Source organism: Berghia stephanieae, chromosome 5, assembly GCF_034508935.2.
Source record: "Berghia stephanieae isolate SIO BIC M18660-M18661 chromosome 5, UCSD_Bste_1.3, whole genome shotgun sequence".
NCBI lineage: Eukaryota > Metazoa > Mollusca > Gastropoda > Nudibranchia > Aeolidiidae > Berghia > Berghia stephanieae.
The window spans coordinates 23,164,280-23,186,779 of NC_088364.1; the positions used below are offsets into that span (position 1 = coordinate 23,164,280).

At 35.6% G+C, this 22,500-nt stretch overlaps 1 protein-coding gene across 2 annotated transcripts in view; it reads right to left on the reverse strand.

Moving 5' to 3' along the window:
* Positions 1-22,500, reverse strand: part of LOC144972615 (sodium/hydrogen exchanger 9B2-like) — a 69,853-nt gene that overhangs the window by 30,131 nt on the left and 17,222 nt on the right. Inside the window, exons 1-5 of one of the 2 annotated variants that reach the window (XM_078914052.1) lie at positions 12,885-12,953; positions 11,349-11,804; positions 7,301-7,483; positions 2,446-2,621; positions 626-732 (exon numbers count right to left, since the gene is read on the reverse strand). In XM_078914052.1, coding sequence (XP_078770178.1) covers positions 626-732; positions 2,446-2,621; positions 7,301-7,483; positions 11,349-11,761 — 879 coding nt within the window. In that variant the 5' untranslated portion in view covers positions 11,762-11,804; positions 12,885-12,953. Of the gene's footprint in view, positions 1-625; positions 733-2,445; positions 2,622-7,300; positions 7,484-11,348; positions 11,805-12,884; positions 12,954-22,500 lie in introns of those variants that run through there. The other variant, XM_078914050.1, reaches the window with a different exon arrangement.

Consider the following 22,500-nt stretch of genomic DNA (forward strand, 5'->3'; position numbering starts at 1 on the left):
AAGCATACTTAAAGCACTCAAAAACTTGAACAGAAAATCCACTCATTGTTTTCAAAGGGCCGTATTAGAGGTTCCAAGCCAACAGCAGCAATTAACTTTTAAAACGAGACACGTACCTATTACAATTGTTTTCTTGTCAAACAGAGAAAACGCTTCTATCCGCCAGGTACTCGTTCTACCTTGAGTGAATGTGAGTCAAGAGCCTTTCTAATGACTCAATTGTGCGGCACTCAAATAGGAACACGAACCAAAATCCTACATGTACGAAGGTGAGTATCAAAAGCCCATAAAGTCACACTCTTATGATTGTAAGAAGAATCAAGAACAAATCTTTCATCATGCAAAGCTTTATAATACACTAAGAAGTCACAGAGATATGATTAAATAAGATCTATTGAGAATAATACGTAGGAAATTTTGAAATATGAGATTTGAACAATATTGTTTCCATATTGACTACGACACAAGTTATGGAACAAAAGTGAAAACGCTAAATAAATGCCGCGAGACAAATAAACAAAAATGATAAATAGTGAGCGAAAAACAAATCTTAAAAGAAAGTCATGAAAACTGACCCTTTCCTAACTCCCTATTTTTTTTTTAAACCGTGCAAAGTAATACATACACTTGATTTCTGTGGAAGATACCAGAGAACAACTCCGCCAACAATTCCATACAGAATTCCGACGACAGCTTCTAAAGGACCCTTAAAAAGTGTCCATATCAGATCACCTGTCATGAAAAGCAGAGAGGTAATGAAAATGGGACTACAAAATCGTGTAATACTCCTATAATAAAGGTGTGAGCACTTGAAAGTCTACTCAATCTGGGCTTTTTACTTAAAAATAATTTGAAAATATGCATGCAGTTAGACTTTATTAGGACCTAAGATATTTGAAAATTGGGGCCCTTTATGAATTCAGATAATATGTCAGTGTCAAATATGATTTTTGGATACCTAGACAGAAAAATAATTTTAAAGAATAAAGACATTAAAATATTAATCTTTCAGATTAAGATATAAACTTTTTTATTCATTAATATATTTTTCTTAACCTTCTAAAATGTTTTTTTCTCTGCTTTTACAAGAGCAAAGTCATTGGTGATGTCTTCAAATGATGGACAGAGCATTTGTCTCATTCTATGCACTGCGGGAACGTGATTTATCTTCAGCCCTTGTTCTAAATTCATTTTTATGTTCTTCAGCTGAGAAAAAGATCTGCCTGGAGAGCAATTTATACTAGGAAAGGGAGCGAGGTGACCGAGTGGTTAAGGAATTGTCTTGTTACTCGGAAGGTCAAGGACTCGTTCAGGAAAATGGTGATTCCTGTTGACACCATACGTTAGTCTGATGGATTACCCATTTACTTGATGGCAACGGCATTTTAACGCTGCGCGGATGGTCGTATTAATTTCTTTTATATATGGATGCTATGGATGAAGACAGTGTATACTTTAAATAAAACGTATGCCAACAGCGATTAAAATGCAATTCCATTTAAATATATGAAATCTTTAAAGTTTGTCAATTTGTTTGGATTGTTGAGTCTATGATGATGATATTGTAATCACATTTCTTAAAACTGTAAAATGATTTAGAAGCTCGTGACACATGCATAGCTAAAAACAAAGGTAGCTCTAGTGATCCCCAGTCTATGCATCAATGAAAGATAGATTGTTGTGAATTATTTAACCGCTTTCTATCCTTTGGATGGGACGCAAGTCTGCACCAATGCTTGATCCGTCAAATAAACAAGACCAGAGAACTAATCATTGGATGGGAAAATCTTCGAATCAACTTTTAATCAAAATTGCTCTTTTGTTGCTATTGTGACCAGAAAGTTAAATACAGTAGAACTGTATTAAATGAGTTTGAGTCGAACAAATATATCAGATTTTACAAGGTAAATAACAGTTCAGGATTACTTTTTTTTCATGCTTATCAACATAAGAAATGGACTGTAATAAAATTAACCTGGCCCACGGTTCTAACACCCTTGTGCAGTACAGATCCATTCTGGACAATTTGGTTTCTAGTGTTTTAATTGAATGTGAGCAAAAATTAAGCAATAGATTGTGTCTATATTATACGATTAGCCCATTGAATGGTACTTCATCACATGCATTGCACACACACACACACACACACACACACACACACACACACATATATATATATATATATATATATATATATATATATATATAATAATATTATACCAATGATAAACATTAAAGGATATCACTAACGTTGCTAGTTTAAACAACCTATCAATAAATACTGGAGAAATTGAATTAGACCGGGCATGAAAATATTCTTGAAATGTTAATTATTGTTTCTTTTAATCTCGGTAATGTTTATTCTTGGTACTTAATTTTGTAGAAACAGGGCCTGAACTTTTTACATCTAACCTTAATCTAAATTTTGTTGCTCAATAAACTTACCTTCCGAGAATGAAATTCCTAGTAAAACCCCAAAGCCAGTAATTGCAAGAACAGCATCCAGAGAACAAGCAGCAATGACAAGAGTAGGTATGCCTTTGTTCAAGCCATAACCACGATCTGACAAACCCAACATTGAAGGAACCACCACAGCAGGGGATACAACAGCCATCACAAAACTAGAGCAATAACAATAGTTTTTAAAACATTGAGATTATCATCATCATCACACCACCATCATCATCATCATCATCATCATCATCATCATCATCATCATCATCAGCAGCAGCAGCAGCAGCAGCAGCATCTAAAATAATTTAATTAACACACGATATTAACAATATGGGAATAAAATCATGTTTCACTTGCAATGCCAAATGACAGAATGGCAATGAATATCACGAATAATAATATATACTCCATGCATAACAGTCTTTAGTCTGCACTTGTATGACAAGCTATGCAAATAGAAGAGAAGTGTCAGAAGACAATAGTGAATAACAGCATTGCTGTAAATAGGTACCGAACCTTACCTGACTGGTACAAACATCTCCTGCCTGGCTGAAAGAAGGATGCTCTACAATTACGCCATCCAAATTCAAATAAAAGTGGTTTCAAAAGTAGAATCAATCTCTAGTTCCTACTGTAACAAAATAATGGGGTCAGAACATAACAAAAAAAAAAAAGAACAAAAAAAAAAACCTCAAACATGTGATAGCCAGGCGTTGAGCAATAAGTTGTTCTCAACACTTGAGAGGGTCTCAGGTTCGATTAAAACCCATCAAAATTGTGGATTGCCTTGATTGTTAAGCGACCCTCTGTTGGTTCAGAGCTACAAACCCATCGCCATAATTTTCTTTTGTCTTCTGGTACTTCCGTACTTTTAATATTTACTGGTATTATTAACATAATTAAGTTTTCTTAACAGCGCTTTTGACATTGCTCAAACAATATTTAAGAGTTGATCTACTTTGCCATGTAAGTTTGAGAGCCTTAAATGATCTATACTCTGATATCATTGTTGTGATCCTATAAATGTGAAACTTAGAAGTCAATCTTAATTTGAGCTTATCTGTGGCCAGGTAACCATAGCAGATTATTCAGATCAGGGCCAATATATTCTCTTATGTTTGACCAGGTCATTATTCTCTTGTCTTGGAGGGTTTTTAAAAATATCAAAGTTGAAGTTTAAAGACCAGACAGTAGATTACGAGATTAATCAATTCTGTTGATTATGAGTGCGTGCAAGAGAAGGCTGATATTGTTTTGATCCATGAGGTTTCATATTCTACTAAAGAGTGAAAGCGAAGTAATAAGATACAAGATTTGACACTCTTTAAATCTCTTCTTCTTCTTCTTTAAGGCACACCCTTGTTGGACGGTGTCCCTCAAATAGCCTGAAGGCATTTAAATAAGCCATGGGTCCTGTATCTGTGATTGTTCTCCCCATCCAGTCTGCTGTGTCTTGACAGCACGCTCTACTTGGTATGCCTCTGCTTCACCAACTCTCGCAGGCACCTTTTATGAAAAGCATTCCAACGAATGGTTCGGCCGTTACTAAGCATTAAACAATCATAAAATTTCCTGTCATTTAGCCCATTCCGTCCCCTTGACTATTTAGTCAGTTCCACAGTCATTATTTTTAGTCCAAAAAGAATCCCACTGAAATATTATTCGACTAGTTTTGATAAAATGTATTGATTAACTCAAGACTCATGCTATAGAATAATAGTAAAATAGGTTCCATGTCATTAGTTTGCCTTGTTTAGCAGCAAGAGGTGAAAGCATCAATTGAATCGTGTTTTTATGTGGCTTTAGTATGGTGGCTTCAGTTTCTTGTGGGTTGACATGATCAGACGGCATTTAGGGCCCATTTATTTCTCTCCAAAAAAAAGAAGATGTTCAATTTTTTGGATGACGTTGGGATTTATAGGATCCATCTTTAGCACTTCATCTTAAATACATTTATTCTCTTTTTATCATCATTTGTTATTAATTGTACAGTATTCACAGTCGTATATCAATATGGGAAAATACAGGTTCTTTATGCAGGACTCTTTCTTTTAACTCTCTCCTTACCAGCCATTTTCATGATTTTCCCCAAAACTTCACACCCAATTAATAACACAAAAATAGATTTTTATCACTCAAACACAATAGCAGTAAGTTCTTGCGATAAATAATTTCTGCAGCAAAACATGCTCTACAACACACTGTTCATTTTCTTTAAATTTTGTGATGTACAAGAGAAATTTGTATAAGAAAAATGTTGGTTGTATCGTAACGAATGTGACAATTTTCCTATAGTTGGTAAGGACAGGGATAAGGAGCTCTCCATGACACTTCCACACCAGGGACATGGCAGTTAACTTAACCGATGAAAGTACCAATCTGGACCTGTGTTACTATTTGACTCTATTCTTGAGCCAAGATATATTGAGTGAATGCCATTGATTGTGTCTCATAGTTAGTTGCATTCAACACAATGCACTGTAACTCATATGGAAACAAATTATATACTTCTTAGCGAGGACTCTTCTCTGGGTAGATGATTTTGGATTTCTTTGCATCTAAGTGCAGTTCCCTGTCTACTCGGTGTTTCTTGACAGGATTTGTGAGTCTGTCAGAGGTTTATATCATCAGAACAGCTTCATCTGCTTTCATCTGCTTAGCACAGTACGTTTATTGGTATGATGATGCCCTGGATCTCGATACCATCAAAATCAAGATCATGTCCATCACGCTGTATTTCTCTCATGATTGCTTCTATGTGCATATTGATGGTGATAGTATGCAACCGTGTCTGACACCTCGAAAAACACTCCCTTTTCTCACATTCGAGTTTCACATATCTCATTCGTCCTTGGTGTTTCATTCAAAGTGTTTTATTGATAAAGTATATGTCTTCGTTTAATGAATTTCAATACATATTGTTATTTTTTCCTTCAAGCTTCAAGCAGCAAAATTTTTTATCTATATGTAAAGGAAATCAGGCCGCAGTAGATAGCACAGTCTTTTGTAATTGTCTCTCCAGAGTAGTAGATCAATAGCTTATTAATAAATGGTTGGGTTTTTTCTTCTTATCTTTTTACCCGTGCTGAGGTGTTCTCCTGATTCCAAAATGGAATGTTAGAAGTATTTCTAGTGGGGTGATAAAATCACTGATATCTCTAATGCTTTCTTCAAAAATCATGAGTTCATATTTAATCGATTTCAATATCCGCAAAAACTTTAACTGTTTAGAAGAAAATATTAAAGTAAAGACAGTCATGACAAGAAAGCAATAAGTAATCTTTTTCCAACTTTGAGGAAGTTCAAGGATCCTGCCATGTGGGCTTTAATAATTATTTTAGTCTCTTGCTCCAAGCCAAAGAGTATTATAATTTTTATTCCATAATGTTTGGCAGCTTCATGTGCAGCGATTTACTGGACCAAAACGACATTGCAATCGTCTATTACTTCCAAATCTTTACAATGAATATCGCTCTTGTAATTTGGAGCAGGCACTTATGTTGGTAACAACAAGATATGAAGTGAATAGAAAAGTGCCAGAAGACAATAGAGAATAAAAATTTTTCGCGGCGGTGGTGGGGTTTGAACCTGCGACCTTATTGGTACGACAACTCCGCCTGGCAGGTGAGAGCGTGGCTCTACCGTGTGAGCTATCCACGAACACAAAAATATTCGTTTCAAACTCAAAGTCATTACTAGATCCCTCTCTCACCCACTTCTTGAGACCGCCGATTCGTTCGTACACCACCATCGCGAATAATTTTGACCAGCAGTTAAGCTTAATAGCCAATATTCTCAACACAAACATATAACATAGAAACGATTGAGACATTGAGTATGCTCCGGTGTATGGGGTGAATTTTTAATTCAGAAAAGTGAGTGGAGCAGGCACTTATGTTGGTAACAACAAGATATGAAGTGAATAGAAAAGTGCCAGAAGACAATAGAGAATAAATTTTTTTTTTTTTTTTGTGACAAATACTTTAATTTTTATTCTCTATTGTCTTCTGGCACTTTTCTATTCACTTCATATCTTGTTGTTACCAACATAAGTGCCTGCTCCACTCACTTTTCTGAATTAAAAATTCACCCCATACACCGGAGCATACTCAATGTCTCAATCGTTTCTATGTTATATGTTTGTGTTGAGAATATTGGCTATTAAGCTTAACTGCTGGTCAAAATTATTCGCGATGGTGGTGTACGAACGAATCGGCGGTCTCAAGAAGTGGGTGAGAGAGGGATCTAGTAATGACTTTGAGTTTGAAACGAATATTTTTGTGTTCGTGGATAGCTCACACGGTAGAGCCACGCTCTCACCTGCCAGGCGGAGTTGTCGTACCAATAAGGTCGCAGGTTCAAACCCCACCACCGCCGCGAAAAAATTTTATTCTCTATTGTCTTCTGGCACTTTTCTATTCACTTCATATCTTGCTCTTGTAATTTGTAACCTTAGTTCTTCAATAACGATGTAATATTAAGAGAAATGATTTTTTAAACCTCAATATTTACAAGAAACCACACTTGACGCATTGCATATTTAGTTTGTATTTGATATTGGTCATAGAGATGAAAATACTTGAAATTTTAAGATATTCTTATCAAAGTGCTGGAAGTCGACTGTCAGCTATTCCAATATGAACCATCACTTCCAGGTAAGAATAAAGGTTCATGGTCAGATTTTTTGATATAATGAGAGTTCTGTGGGACCGACCACATTTATTATAACTCACATTCTAGTGCCCCAATCGCTAACACAATAATATCATCGTTATCACCATCATCATCATCATCATCATCTCAATGTCATCGTCGTCGTCATCATCAACAGACTACTTATTATTACCCCAGCATGAACGACCAGGACCAGGGAAAACCTAGAATCAGTTTTGCTGCCACCCCATCCACCAAGGCCTCGGCGATGCTTGGAACAAACGCAAGTCTTGGCACGACCAATGATAACTTTCGGAGGGCTGTAGGGTCAAGACCGAGCCCAGCTCTCGTAAGTATTACAGTCAAGGCTATAGATCTGAAATGAAATTATCGATAAGAGGTACAAGGTGATAAAAGATACATTTTTTTGCATCTTCTCGATGTAATCAATGAGAATTCTTGCTGTAAATATTAGATCTTTTTTTTAATGCCCGCAGATTCCATGTTGCCGATATATAGACATAAATGTTGTATTGATACAAGTGTAAAAAAAATATAATAAGAGATATTCTCATCATGATGGCACAGAAAGTTAAGTCTCTCTTGGTTCAACACTTAAGCAGCTTTACATTACATAAAAGACAACATAATGCCATGTCTTAAGCATTTGAATGAACCCTTTCAAACGCGGGGAAAATAACGAATAACAAATTTTCACACTCGGAACCTTCAAAATATTCAGCGTATTTCTTTCTTTGAATCATTGAATTGTTTTCTAGAATGTGGCCGTGTGGTATGGCATTCGCCTTCAGATCATGAACATAGTAGTTTACCTCATGTCCAACATGTACCCAATGTGGGCAAGAACCCGAAACGGCAGAGCATCTAGTCGAACGGTGTGTTGTGACAATGCTACCAGGCGGGTTCGCGACGGTGCACGAATGCGGACCGGACTTTGCTGATTGGGTCGATCGTCATAACATAGTAGTGTGAGAACCATAAGAGGCTGCTGCCTTCAGATCGGAGAGTCAGAGATTTGTGTCCCGCTCTGAGCGGCGCGTAGCTATTCATATTAATGTTATTTAAAATGTTATTCATAAGTCATTAGTCTCCGATCGTCTCTCCGATTATCTACGATTGTCCCCGATTATGTCCGTTGTCTCCGATTGCCTACTATTGTCTCCAATATTCAATATGGACCGCAAAGGTGTCTTTTTTTCCTCTCCCCCCAAACTGGGCATAAACCTGGGATGAAAAGCCTTGCTTTCTCCTGTCCCAGAACGTTGAATACACTGCCTTTGTCATGAGAAATAAGAGAATAAACATCCATGGAAAACTTTGAATAGAAACTGAAGAATCATCTTTTTCGGTAACGTTTCAGTATACTCCTATTCCATTGCCACATTTTTTTTCTTCTATTACTTTAAAACCTTGAGCTTTTATATAGTGCAATATCCACTATACTTGTTTCTAGCGCTTTACAGGTTGTCCCTAGCCAACAACTAAACTTAACAAGTAAGTGGAAACATGACGCCAGTTAGGCGAAATTGCAATTTTTTTCAGACAAATACAACACTGTTAATGGCAAGGTACTCATTTTACACCGGGATACGGTAAATTTGGGTAAAGAGCCTTTTCCAATTAATTATTCAAATGTGCGTCGCTCAAAGCGGGATTTGAACCCGGGACCTTCCGATCCAAAGGCGAGTGTCATACGACTAGACTACGTAGCCGCACAACAATATTTTTCTCCCCAGGTTAAAGTCAAGATTTAGTATTATTAATCACTATTTTCACAAGTGAGGGCATCAGTAATCAATAAATCCATTTGTTAATATCTCGTGCAAAGAGTTACTTCTCAGCTGGGGTGACAATCCCGATGGTGAAATTTCTTCCACTCTGCAGATGGAACTTCAAGAAGGCTAACTGGAAATTTAGTTCCTATATCGAGCAGGTCTGCCCTGCTTTCCCTCCCAAGACCGAGAACATAACCAGATTTAACAGGCTGCTGTTTCACCATTCTATTATACGGGGCAAACGGAAATTCTACACCCCCTGCTGGACGGAAGAGCCGGAAAAGCCGTACAAGGAGAATCAGCAGACCCAGTCTCAGGAGGTAGCCGATAAACTACTTCAGTCTTTGGCAGAAAGAGGGAAGCAACGGTGGAAGGAGACCCTGTCAAAAACGACTTCACACATTCTATCCGATATGCTTGGCGACTGATAAAGAAATTGGATACTGACCGGAATTTCTCGAAGGCAGCACCGGAATGTGAGGCAGACAAAATTACCAATAATATAAAGCGCTTCTGAGGACAAATTAATAAGATCAAAGAGAGAAGGAATTGAGATACCCCTCTCCTCTCAAGCGCATAATGGTCAGGGTCCTGTTTCGAGCCGAAATAAGTCCCAGCAACCCTTGCACATAGCTTTCGTGACTTCGAAAAGAGCTGCATATACGAGATGGAAGTCGATTTGGACGAATTCAATCCCTAACAACAACAAAAAAAAAAGGGGGGGGGGGCATCGACTCCTCGAAACTGGGAGTGAAGTTACCAGGCTTTTTCACCAGCAAGAGGAGACGTTGTGTGGGTGTCAATCGGCTTCGGTCGAGAACCTGCTTAACAGCAGGCTCACTTCATCAGTGGGGACTTGCCACATGTTTTACATATACCGGTTGTGGTCAAGAGCACGAAACTACAGAGCATCTAGTTGAACGGTGCTGTTGTGATGAAGTTTCCGGGTGGGTTTGCGACTCTTCACGATTGCGGTAATGAGTTTGCGTCCTGGATAGATCGCTTAACTGCTGTAGTAGTACTAGTAGTAGTAGTAGCAGTAGTAGTAGTAGTAGTAGTAGTAGTAGTAGTAGTAGTAGTAGTAGTAGTAGTAGTAGTAGTAGTAGTAGTAGTACCAGTAATTATTATCATTATTATTATCATAATCATTATCATCATCGTTTCAGTATCCTAATTATTATTATTATTATTATTATTATTATTATTATTATTATTATTATTATTATTATTATTATTATTATTATATATTATATTATTATATTATATTATTATGATTATTATTATTATCATTATTATTATTATCATTATTATTATTATTATTATTATTATTATTATTATATTATTATTATTATTATTATTATTATTATTATTATTATTATATTATTATTATCATTATTATTATTATTATTATTATATTATTATTATTATTATTATTATTATTATTATTATTATTATTATTAGTATTATTATTATTATTAGTAGTATTATAATTATCATCATCATCATCATCATCATCATCATTATGATCGTCATCTTCATCATCATCATCATCATCATCATCATCATCATCATTATTATTATTATTATTATTATTATTATTATTATTATTATTATTATTATTATTATTATTATTATCATCATCATCATCATCCTCATTATTATTATTTATTATTATTATTATTATTATTATTATTATTATTATTATTTTTATTCTTATCATCATCATCATCATTGTTATCATTATCATGACTTTTGATATTATCATCACACTTATTATTACTACTATATTATTGTATCTTATTATATTATCATTACCGTTATTATTAAACACTACAGTGAGATGGCAAATATGGGCTTCAGTAAATCAATAAACTTATTATAAATATCTCAAAATTAATCTGATCCTCACTTTATTGTCAAATATAAGTATAGGTGGATCTGCTTTAATTAATTCTTATTAATTCTTTATCATAATTCTAATTGTGAAAGCCATCCCCAGACAGTGGTGCCTTATTATATCTTCATGAAAAAAGGAAATCATCGGTTAGAACCGACCTGTGCTACCACAACAAAGATTTATTGAGAAATCCATGAGTGTAAGAGGTAACGAACCATTTAAAACGCATGAATGAGAGATCATTTAATGTAGAATTTAATCATTTTGAACTTCAATTTAGATTTAATTCTCACTAAACGACCATTATAATAGTTATTATTATGATTTAAAAAATGAAGGCCTAAAGGAAAATACTGTACATGGGCCATTTTTGGCTCAAAACCATCCCTCAGGGAAAAATAAAAACAATAAAAACGTAATTAAGCATATCAAGAGATAACATTTTTCTGAATTTGTCGGGAATAACGATAACAAAACTAGCAAAGTTGTGATCTGTTTTAGTAAATTAAATATCTGTAAAAGTCAGAAATTACAGATAGAATACTTACCTGGCTGTTGAAGACCACTCGGGATCGATCTGTCTCGCTATGTCGATACCAGGAACGTTTCCAAGTACACCGCCTGCAATAAGCATTCCTAGTAAGGGCGGCAGTGTCGTGGGTCTGATTAAGTAGCCACCGCACCAACAAGCGATAAAGAGAATTATCATAGGATATAATTTACCCCCATGCAAAGCGTTTTCCTTGGTCATGACGATGAGCATGACCCACCATATCGTAAACAGGAGTAAAGCGAGGAAAATGGCTCCGACTTTTCCAGACGGGGGACACAGGAACCATTGTCCTATTTTTCTAATCTTTGAAGCATCGTCTGGGAGGGGATTAGAACTGGCCAAACATGGTCGTGTACAATGAGTACATGCAGTTGACAGACGGTGACAACTATTACCGACAAAGCTCATTGTCTATTGTTACTTTTTTTAGTTAAATGTTCTTCCCTGGGCCCTGAAATTTAAAGACAGAAAGTCAATATAAATGTCATATAACACTAGTTAGAATATAGTCTGATTTCCTAGTCTTGTTATTTTAGACAATCCTCTCATGCAGCATTCCTTTTTTCATGAACCCTATAAAATTTTCTTTCAGGATTTGCAAAAATGTTGACTACAAAATACGAATCACCTTCATCCCAACAGTGGACATATTATTTAAAAGTCAGAACATGTTAAATCAAAGGGGCATAGTGGATTTTCATCTATATATAGGCATTATCATTTTACTGAAAAAGTCTTGCGTGGGTGGATACATACGCGTGGGAGAACTTGTGGGACATTAGATTACATGAGAACACCGACAACGTCCCATCAAAACCTCAGAACGGGCATGAAACAATAGAAGATATCTCAATAAACCCATCAGGAGCTGAAAAATTATTGCGAAACATCAATCCACACAAGGCAACAGGCCCTGATAGAATACCAGGAAAACTTCTCAAAGGAATGCTCAGCTGAAATAACCGCAATACTTACAAAAATATTTGAAGCATCACTAGCACAAGGACAAGTACCAGATCGATGGAAAGAAGCTCTCAAAACGCCAATATTTAAGAAAGGAGACAAAAGTAAATAATCTAACTATAGGCCTGTCTCACTAACGTGAATCTGTAGCAAGATACTCGAACACATTATGCACAGCAACATCATGCGCTACCTAGCGGGTAACAATGCGTTATCAGATTACCAACACGGCTTCCGTAAAAGCAGATCATGTGAAAGCCAACTGATAATCACTGCTCAAGAACTAGCTGACAACCTAAACAGCGGGGACCATGTATGCTGCTCGATTTTTCTAAGGCTTTCGACAAAGTACCGCATTAATGACTACTCACAAAATATGAAGCCTACATTTGGTTGAGGGCTTTATCAAGGAGATTATCAGCGTAATTTACTTTTCGATATCAAATTAAAGACACATTTATCTAAAAACACACACACAGTCAACAAATGGTAATAATCCATGGAATAAATTTGAAATAGACAGACCATTGTGCAACGCATCAGCAATATCAATGTAAAAACGACTTACAAAGGCAATCTCAGCACTCAGGTGAATCATACTATTATTAAAACGGGTGCCTCGAAACGTCAAGAGTCAGACACAGCTCCAACTAAAGACAAAACACCATCCCTAATAAGCAAAATAAAGCGTCTTATTCAAGTATCTTCACACAAGGTTGCAGCAAACACGCAGTTGGTGACATTGTGTATTTGTTGATTAACATAGGCATGACTGTTGACAGGTCGTGGGAATCACAGACAAGAGGAAAACGGTAGTGGCTACCTGAAGCCGGTGATCGTGAAAATACTAACGAAAGAGTGAAAATGGAGAGTTTTCGTATGGGAACAAAACAGACAATGGACGTTTCGGGTAAAACCCTTCGTCAGCACAACAACACACAAATACACGTGGAAAACAAATAAAATAAAATGCAAAATAACTTGTACAGACTTGTAATTGAGTACAGACGATACAAGTTATTTTGCATTTTATTTTATTTGTTTTCCACGTTTATTTGTGTATTATTGTGCTGACGAAGGGTTTGTACCCGAAACGTCCATTGTCTGTTTTGTTCCCATACGAAGCCTCTCCATTTTCACTCATTCGTTAGTAGAATCACAGACAGTGCCTTCAGGCATTTCATTGTGAGATAAAATAATAGTGCAACTTTCCGTAGTACTGGCGGTGTGAGGTCACAGCAATCTTATTCACCTTTCGTGCATTGTTAAGCATTATCAATCAGAATATTCATATATCTCGTTCTCTCTTGTTGCTATAGATAGTTCGAAGATGACGTCACTCATGCCTTTGTTATTGTTTTTGCCATCCGCGTTTGTGAGTTGTTCTCACTAAACTGTATTAACCAGACTATAAAAGTTCATGGCTACACAGAGTTTGTGTGTTGGTCCGTTATACTTCCGGATGGCAATGTTGTGAACTCCTTGGCCAAGCGCATTCTATCTATACGTAACAAGCTAATGACATGGATAACTTTTTACTATAAACTCATAGTACGAGTCTCGGTTTTTAAATCAATGCACAGCGTATATAACTTCGAAAATTACGCCAGTTATCGTATAGTTTGTCGACACTAGTCAAATAAACATTTTAATCGTTCCATTTTTTACTCGGTAATTTATTTTAATGATTTGTGTGCGTGTTTGTGTGTGTGGGGGGGGGGGGGGTTTGTGTGTGTGCGTGTGTGTGTGTGTGTGCGTGTGTGTGTGTGTGTGTGTGTCCCTGTCACGGGCCAATAACCATGAACCAACGCTCGTGTGAACTTTACGATTATGAGACGGATAAGTAGTCATAATTTTTTTATAACCAGCTTATTTTGTAAAATAATGTTTTTAAGTAGACAGATGGATGTCTCGCGGACAACTCGCTTCGCTTCAGATATGATTTTATACAGACGCGTCTGAATACTATTCACAGAAAGTGGTGGGACAGAGTGGGCGTGTTTTGGTCGCTTTGCCTATTTCTATTTTTTGTGATATTTCCCAAGGATGTGATTTTATAAAATTTACAGTTTTATTCATCTTTTTGACGCTTTTGCTAAGAAATATTTTTAATTTTTATTATTATTATGTCATGATAATTTTGAAAGACATTTAATGACCGTTTTTACTCACTGAACTGTTTCATGACCTGATTTCAAGATACAATGTAGGACCTCCATCCTTTTCTTCATTTAAATCGATACATTGTGAACACGAAATCACACCGAGGTGAAACCCTAAAAATTGAGGCCAATAAAATCTTCTTCGACCTGCACCATCTCAGAGAGATTGACAACAACTCATTGTGAAGAGATATTGTGCAACAACTAGAAAGTTTTGGACTGAATTCAAGTCACCACACACACAAAAATGAATAGCTAATGAACATGATTCAAGAACGCAGAAGACCAGCATTAAGAACATGACAGATGGTCACAAACATGGAAGGTCGAAAATAATACCTTAACTTAAACTTCTAATAATTAATTTTCAAAGTGTAATAAACAAAAAGATAGGAACTTTCAGTCCTTATGTACGAAGCAAATTGTGATATTATTATTGGAAGAGATATGCCTTAAACCAGATATAAAATAACTAAGAAATGTTCCCTCCAGGATTTGACATATTATGCAAAAATGATCGATGTACCATAATGGAGGAGGTACAGTGATAGCAATTAAAAACAACATCCCAAGAGAGCTCCTACTCTCAGATCTAGACACAGAATCAAAATTCTGCAAAATAAAATAACAAAAACATCACAAAAATATGTGCATATAACAATCCTTGGATAAATACAGAGACCAAACACATCTTGAGAAAGTAGAAAAATTTGTTCAAAATAGAAAAACTGTCCCCATCTGAGCCTTTACACATAATGACGCACATATTCACGGCAAGCATCCATCGAGAATGCGCAGCCATATTCAATTCAATTCAATTATTATCATTATTATTATTATTATTATTATTATTATTATTATTATTATTATTATTATTATTATTATTATATTATTATATCATTATTATTATTATTATTATTATTATTATTATTATTATTATTATTATTATTATCATTATTATTATTATTATTATTATCATTATTATTATACTATTATTATTATTATTATTATTATTATTATTATTATTATTATTATTATTATTATTATTATTATTATTATTATTATTATTATTAATTATTATTATTATTATTATTATTATTATTTATTTTATTTATTTATTTATTTATTTATTTATTCATTTATTTAATTATCTATTTATTTATATATTTTGTTTTAATTTCATTTTTTTTAAATCATTATTTCATATGACGGACGTTTGTTGATGGAAAGATAAAAGGTGCTGTGAAAAAAACACATTTAAGCTTGTAGTTGCATCGTTATCTTTGAGTTGAGTCGCTCGTATTCATCACTCAGTGTAATTATTTAAGAAAGTCCGCTGTGGTTATTGTTAGCGAGATGATATTATCTGACTAACGGTGCCAAGTTAGCAGTCGGCTTGTAGAGTTCGATTAAACATAACAATCGATGACTATTAACCCTTAGTCCTGTCTTTTGTTTTGTGTTTAAGATAAAAGCAGAGAAATCAGGGTCGTGATTGAGGATTGGTCTGTAAATATAGTAAGGGAAGTATAAGATTAAATTTTGCGACTAACTGAGTGAGAGAGAGAGAGAGAGAGAGAGAGAGAGAGAGAGAGAGAGAGAGAGAGAGAGAGAGAGAGAGAGGCAAAATAAACGATTTTCGCCTCACTATCACTGGTAAAATTAGCGTCTTTCATAGCTATAGGTATAAACTTCTGAATCACAAGAAAATTCCCATTTATCCGATCGTAATTTAAACGTAGGTGAATTGTCTTGGAAAATGTCAAAAGACCATATTTAATGAGAATCAGTTTTCATCAATTCAGGTTCCATCAATTCATTATCAGAAAAGAGGCAACACTATACTACAGAGCTAATCTCAATATTATTATCAATAAAATGATCTTGAAATTCCTTTCCTCTCGATAAAAAAATAACATGTAGCCCCGCCCATAAGCCAGCTCCAGGCTGTAGTTAGCTTGTATGGTCTATTAACGACTGTGTCCCCTTCAAAGTTGGATGACATCGTCTTATCTCCCTCTACGTAACACTCTATTCATAAGAACATCGTTGCCTCGTGTTGCAAATAAAACGGAGAAAAGGGAAACTCCATCTTGATTAATGAATGTCCTGTTGCTGTCATGCGCTTACAACAAAAATAACTAGCTAGTTTTCCTGTCGTTTTGCTTGACATGCTAAAACATTTCCAACCATTTCCTTTGTTTTCTCCATTGACGTGTAAATGTGTGCGAATATATGTTATGTGCTCCTGTCGGCTGTGGACGTAATTGAGATGATAGATGGCTCAGTAGTTACTGTTAATGATTGCTTTTTTAAAATAAAAGTGAGCAGTTTTTCTTTGTTTGTTTTTGTTTTGTTTTTTGTCAATTGTTTTTGTTTTGTTTTGGGTTTTTTTTTTTTTTTTTTTTTTTTTTTTTTTTTTTTTGCTTTGTTTTGTTTTCCTTGGGGTGAGGAGGACGGTTTTTTAAAATAACTAAATCTCCCTTTATAGGTGCGGTGAATGAAATCTTCATTCCTACAACCCGCTTTTAAGTGAAAGAATTAACCACTTAGTAGTGCGTGAAGTAAAGGACCACAAAATCGTCTCTTGAGCGAACAGATCAAAGTAAAGTCAAAGACCACGCCCCTTTGGCCTTAATTTCGATCACTCGTATGGATAGGACTACAACAAAGACAAGTCGGGGAAGTTGAGATATTTCCATCGTCAACAAAATGGCAGCCATTGTTGGAAGATTAAGAATTAAGAGAACTTCTCTTCTGAGGAAAAATTCTACATCTAAAGATGATGGAGTCAAAAAATGCTCAATTAATATTGACATTGGTTTTTACAACAACCCCCCCCCCCCCCCAACAAGAAAATTGAAAATTGGAGATCATCAAAAGAACAATTTTTTTTTTGTGCGGAGAGTACATTAAACTTGTGTTCTCAAAAAGCATTAATTATTTGCATTTTGAGAACGAGTATACATCCGATAAGTTCTTTCCCCCTTTTATAGTGTTTACAGAGCAAATATGCATTATTGCTCTTCAAATTCGGTGTTGCAATTACGAATTGAAATTCGTCATATATTATTGAGAGGGAAAACGCGGGATAAGGAATTTAAATGTGCAAGGTATTTCTAAATAGTTGACATCACAAAATTCATTCATCAAGTAAAACCGTGTCTAATTTTAGAACGAGAACTCTTATGGTTGCAAAAAGGAAAGCAAATGCGGCACTGCGAATTCAAATTCGGCAAGAGGTATACTCTCAAGTTTGATTTTTCAAATAAAAAGTAAATAAAAAGACATGGCTGCTTGATATTTTGATTTTTAAACTTTTACTACCCTTCTCCTGTGACTAAACTTTTGCTTATCTAATGCCAGCCATGCATTCATGCAACCAGTTCGACATCGACGAAAGCAACAACAAGACTTCCGGAAGAGGATTTTGCTCACCTCGGCTATCCTCACGCAATCGGGTCAGACAACGCAGCATGCTTCACTTCTGACGAATTTCAGGCATGGTGTAGGGAGAGGGGAATCAGACATCTTACTTGAGCTCCCTATCATCCCGCTACAAACGGTGACGCAGAACGACTTGTGGGAAGTTTTAAAAAGGCTCTCCATATTCTCTGACTACTTTGTTTCATTACCCTCAATATTCCGAATTCCGCTTTGCTCGAGTTATAATCGTATTCATAACTTAAAATATAAAATATCTAACTAACAGATAAAATCAGTATCTTATATCAAAAACGAAAATTCTTAACAACATCGTAACTAGGGTGAAAAAAACATGGCTACCACCATAAAAACAAACTTTCAGGGGAATTAGAGAAACACCGTAAATATATCAGGAAGTGAAATCTATAGAGTTTGGGGAAGACGACATCTGAAGAAATAATTTCTGGTTATTTCATCTCTGATGACGTTGATGACAACAGTTTGTAAAAAACTATAGAGGCATACCTCTAAGGTGAAGATTGTTTGATATTTTAACTTACTGTCGTCAGGAACGTAGTCGTAAGAAACATTCATTACTGACAGTCATACTTTAGCAAGTATATAACTTCACAGAAGTCATAATTCTCTGCCTCACATTAAAATTTTTAATACAATTAATCATAACCAAATAAAAGTAATTTGGGAGATTGAGGGAAGGCATTTTACAACTACGTTCCTGACGACAGTGAGTTAAAATCTCAAACAATCTTCACCTTAGAGGTAAGCCTCGATTATTTTTACAATTGGAACTCACAGTATACTACATCAATAAAAGGCGTTTTAGAGCGATCTTTGTAATTTAAAAATAAACCGCAAAATCTTCTACTTTGGTTCAAGGACTGGCTTTGTAATCGAACGCAACAAGTTGTCATTGATGGAAATACAAGCGAAAAATGTAATATCTTATCAGGAGTACCACAAGGAATAGTACTTGGGCGTTTATGCTTCTTGATATTTATAAATGACATTGGAAACGAATTATTTCAACAAACTAAACTGTTTGCAGATGATATCCTTCTTTCTCAGGACAATAGATAGTAGCTCAGATGCACATGAACTCCATAAAGATTCTGACTCCCTCCAGACGTGGTCAGATACGTGGCACACGAAGTTCAATCCATCAAAATGCTTATGTCAGTCAATATCAAACAAGAAAAAGCGTTATACTCACAATTACACAATGCGTGATCATCCCTTACAACATGTCAATTCCATAATATACCTCTGAGTCAATCTCAATCAGAAACTTAAGTGGCCAACCCATATTGAACATATCACAGCAAAGGCAAGTAGGATGCTGAGGTTTATCAAAAGGAATATAACCCAATGCCCATGAAGAATTAAAGTACAGGCATACACAGCACTTATCAGGCCAATATTAGAATTTGTTAGTGCCGTGTGGGACCCCTACACAAAAAAATGACATAGACAAGATTGACAAAGTAGCTGCAGATTCGCAACCGGATACAAATCCAGAGACCCGGGTTGTGTCATGCCTTCCCTTCAGTCACTTGAATGGAAACCATTGAAAAACCGGTGCAAAGTATCCCGTAATATCAACGACCCAAACTCACCCATCATTATCTACATAAAAAGCAAATCAGATAGGCACGCTACACGTAGATACAACACATACAACCATTTACAAGAAGAGAGACATACAAACACAGCTTTTTACCATGAACAATAAACGACTGGAATGTCCTACCACCGGAAATAACGAATGTTGAATGCTTGGAAACTTTCAAAACAGTTTTGAATGTATTTGCTCGTCAAAGTAATCTGTGACAGCTTCCAGTTTTGATTGGACTGTAACTGAACATTTGCAGTAATGGGCCCGTGGGGCCTTTTGCTAATACACGTCAATGAAGATTGAAGATGATATAATAATGAAAGAAAAATGCGTCCAGTTGAATAATCATATTAAAGACACAATAGGGAATGAGATCAGCGGAAGAATAGCGTCCCTTGAAGAAGTTAGAAAACGTCATTATGATTCGCGCATGCGTCTCTCGTCCTCGCTTAACCGCACGGTTAGTTAAATAGTTTCTCAGCGATCTTTAAGTTGACGTTCTCTCTGTAAGGTGACGTCCAATCAAGGGACGCTACTCTTCCGCTAATCTCATTCCCGATATATTAATTCACCTAGGACAGTATATGGTAATTATAGTCAGATTTTTAATAAGTGGCGCTTGTTTTTCTTCTTTTTCTCAGCTCTCCCTCAATGCACAGGTGCAAAAGTTTGTATGAACCTCTGAATCAATTTGTCTGAATCAAAAAATATTTTTACATTAATTGTAAAACAATAGGAAAGGAGTTTGCTTATAACAGTTATATTAAAATCGATAACTGGTAAGGATCGTAACTCACAGATGATTTACAGGATCAAAATTATGACTTTTCCGCTTATCCATTTTGAAGGAATTCGTTAAAATGGAAATTTCGGTTAATTGAAACTTAAACGATATACATTCAGTAATCTGATTATGAAGGAACGAATGGCAATCCTTAACTATCAGACATCTACATTTTATAACTATCAATACACATTACTGATGAATACAAATGAAAGTGAACATAACGCACTTTCAACATCTTTTTTATTGCCATATTTATAGAAATAGCTTGTGTTTTTTGCCAAAGAGGATTGCATAAAATTAATGTAAACTGTCAAAAGTAGAAATTCATCAATGTATGATACATTGTTTCCACAAAAATATGTACATGTGTTCAGCAATAACAACAACTACAACAACACCACCACCAAGAACAAAGACATACTGGATACATCAATCATCACATTCTAATGATGAGGAAGAGGAAACGGAGAAATGAAACGACTATGGAATGATTTCATGGCATCACTCTATCCAATGAAATCTAATTTTCCTCCAGTTTGCTAAATTTGGAGCATGCCTTTTCCAAGTCTTCCCTTATTATATATATAATCATTTATTGCTCGTCGGTGAGAGTAAATTTGGTGTTCCACCTCTTATCTTTCCCTTAACTTGGGTCCAAATGAGATCGATTGGATTGCGCTCACAGTGATATGGGGGAAGTCGCGCAACCACCTGTCAAAACTCATTGATTAGACAGTCTGCTTTGAAAACTGTTTCTGGTTTGTTTCTTTTTGATTATAGTTGAGCCTTTGATAAATAGTCAGAATATGTAGTGCTGTCTGATTGGAGCCATGCAATCATATCAGTTTTTATAGTTCCCGAAGTTGGAGCATTGAGGTGATAATGGGCCACAGAAGTGTAGCGTTGTCCAATGCAATACGGCTGAGTGCTTCGAGGAAAAGCAGCAAACGGTTCTTTATACAGTCTTCAATCCCCTCTGCATTGACCCCAGAATGATAGTCTCTACCTTCCAGATGTTGCAAAAAAAAATGGTATGGCATTCTCCTAAATAAGTATCTTCACCACCTGCAAGAATATCAATGATCCTCTGTCCAGAACTCACGTTCACCCATTTCCATACATCTTTGGATGATATACATATCAAATTTGTTTTGGATCCTTTTCCTATCAAGTCGTTCGGAAACAAGCATGACGTGAACTCATAATCACTAGCCGGAACTACGTGTCATCACAAGATTTTTTGGAAAAACTATGAATTCATGTCATATTCTGTGGTGCGCAACTTTTTTTACATTTTTACAGTGTAAAATCTCAAATTATGTGACAGCGGCTTTAAAGTAGAGTTTTTTATAGGTCTTAAAGAAGAAAACTTTTTGATATGGCATCAACACGGTCCAAAATATATAGTCAGTTAAGACAAATTGATTCAAAGGTTGACACAAATTTTTACAACTTTTCATAGATGGACAGCTGAGAAAAACCAGAAAAACACGCGCCATTAATTTTTTTTAAACCTGACTATAGTACTATTCTCAGCGCAGTTACTCGTTTTCATTATGCATGCGCAGTCATTCTAAAATTTCGTTGGTTGTAGTATCCATGCGCACACGCTTCGATTCCAAAGAGCGGCCAATTACAAAAAGAATGATATGAAATATTTTGGGTTTTTGCTAAACAGATGTCATCCTCAGCATGAAATACCTCAGAGATAGAATTAAAGGTCAATAAAACTCGACAGAGCTCGGTAAAAAAAAAAAAAATTCTTTATAAACTTCGAATTGTAAAATCCTTTCTTGAGGATGTAGTTAAATGGATACATAAAACGATGAAATGTAAAAGATACAACAGAAAACCATGTAGATAACGATTTCCCTTTTATATATAATTTATTATCTCACCTTTGAAAAAAAATGATTATCGCCAACAACTTTGTTTCAGCCGGTGCAATGGCTTCTTCGGGGCGGCGAAATCTGTTGCAGATATTTTGTGTTGTTTAATACGGTGCCAATTTGTGCTTATGTGTTTGTGTGTATAAAGATGTATATGTAGGTGTGCGACGGGTGATGTGCAAAGAGGGGGGGGGAGGGAGGGGTGGAGATTATTGTAGTGTGAGGTTATTGATGTCAATAGCAGACTGATGATAGCAGATTTGTTTTCTGTGTGGGCACGTGTTAAA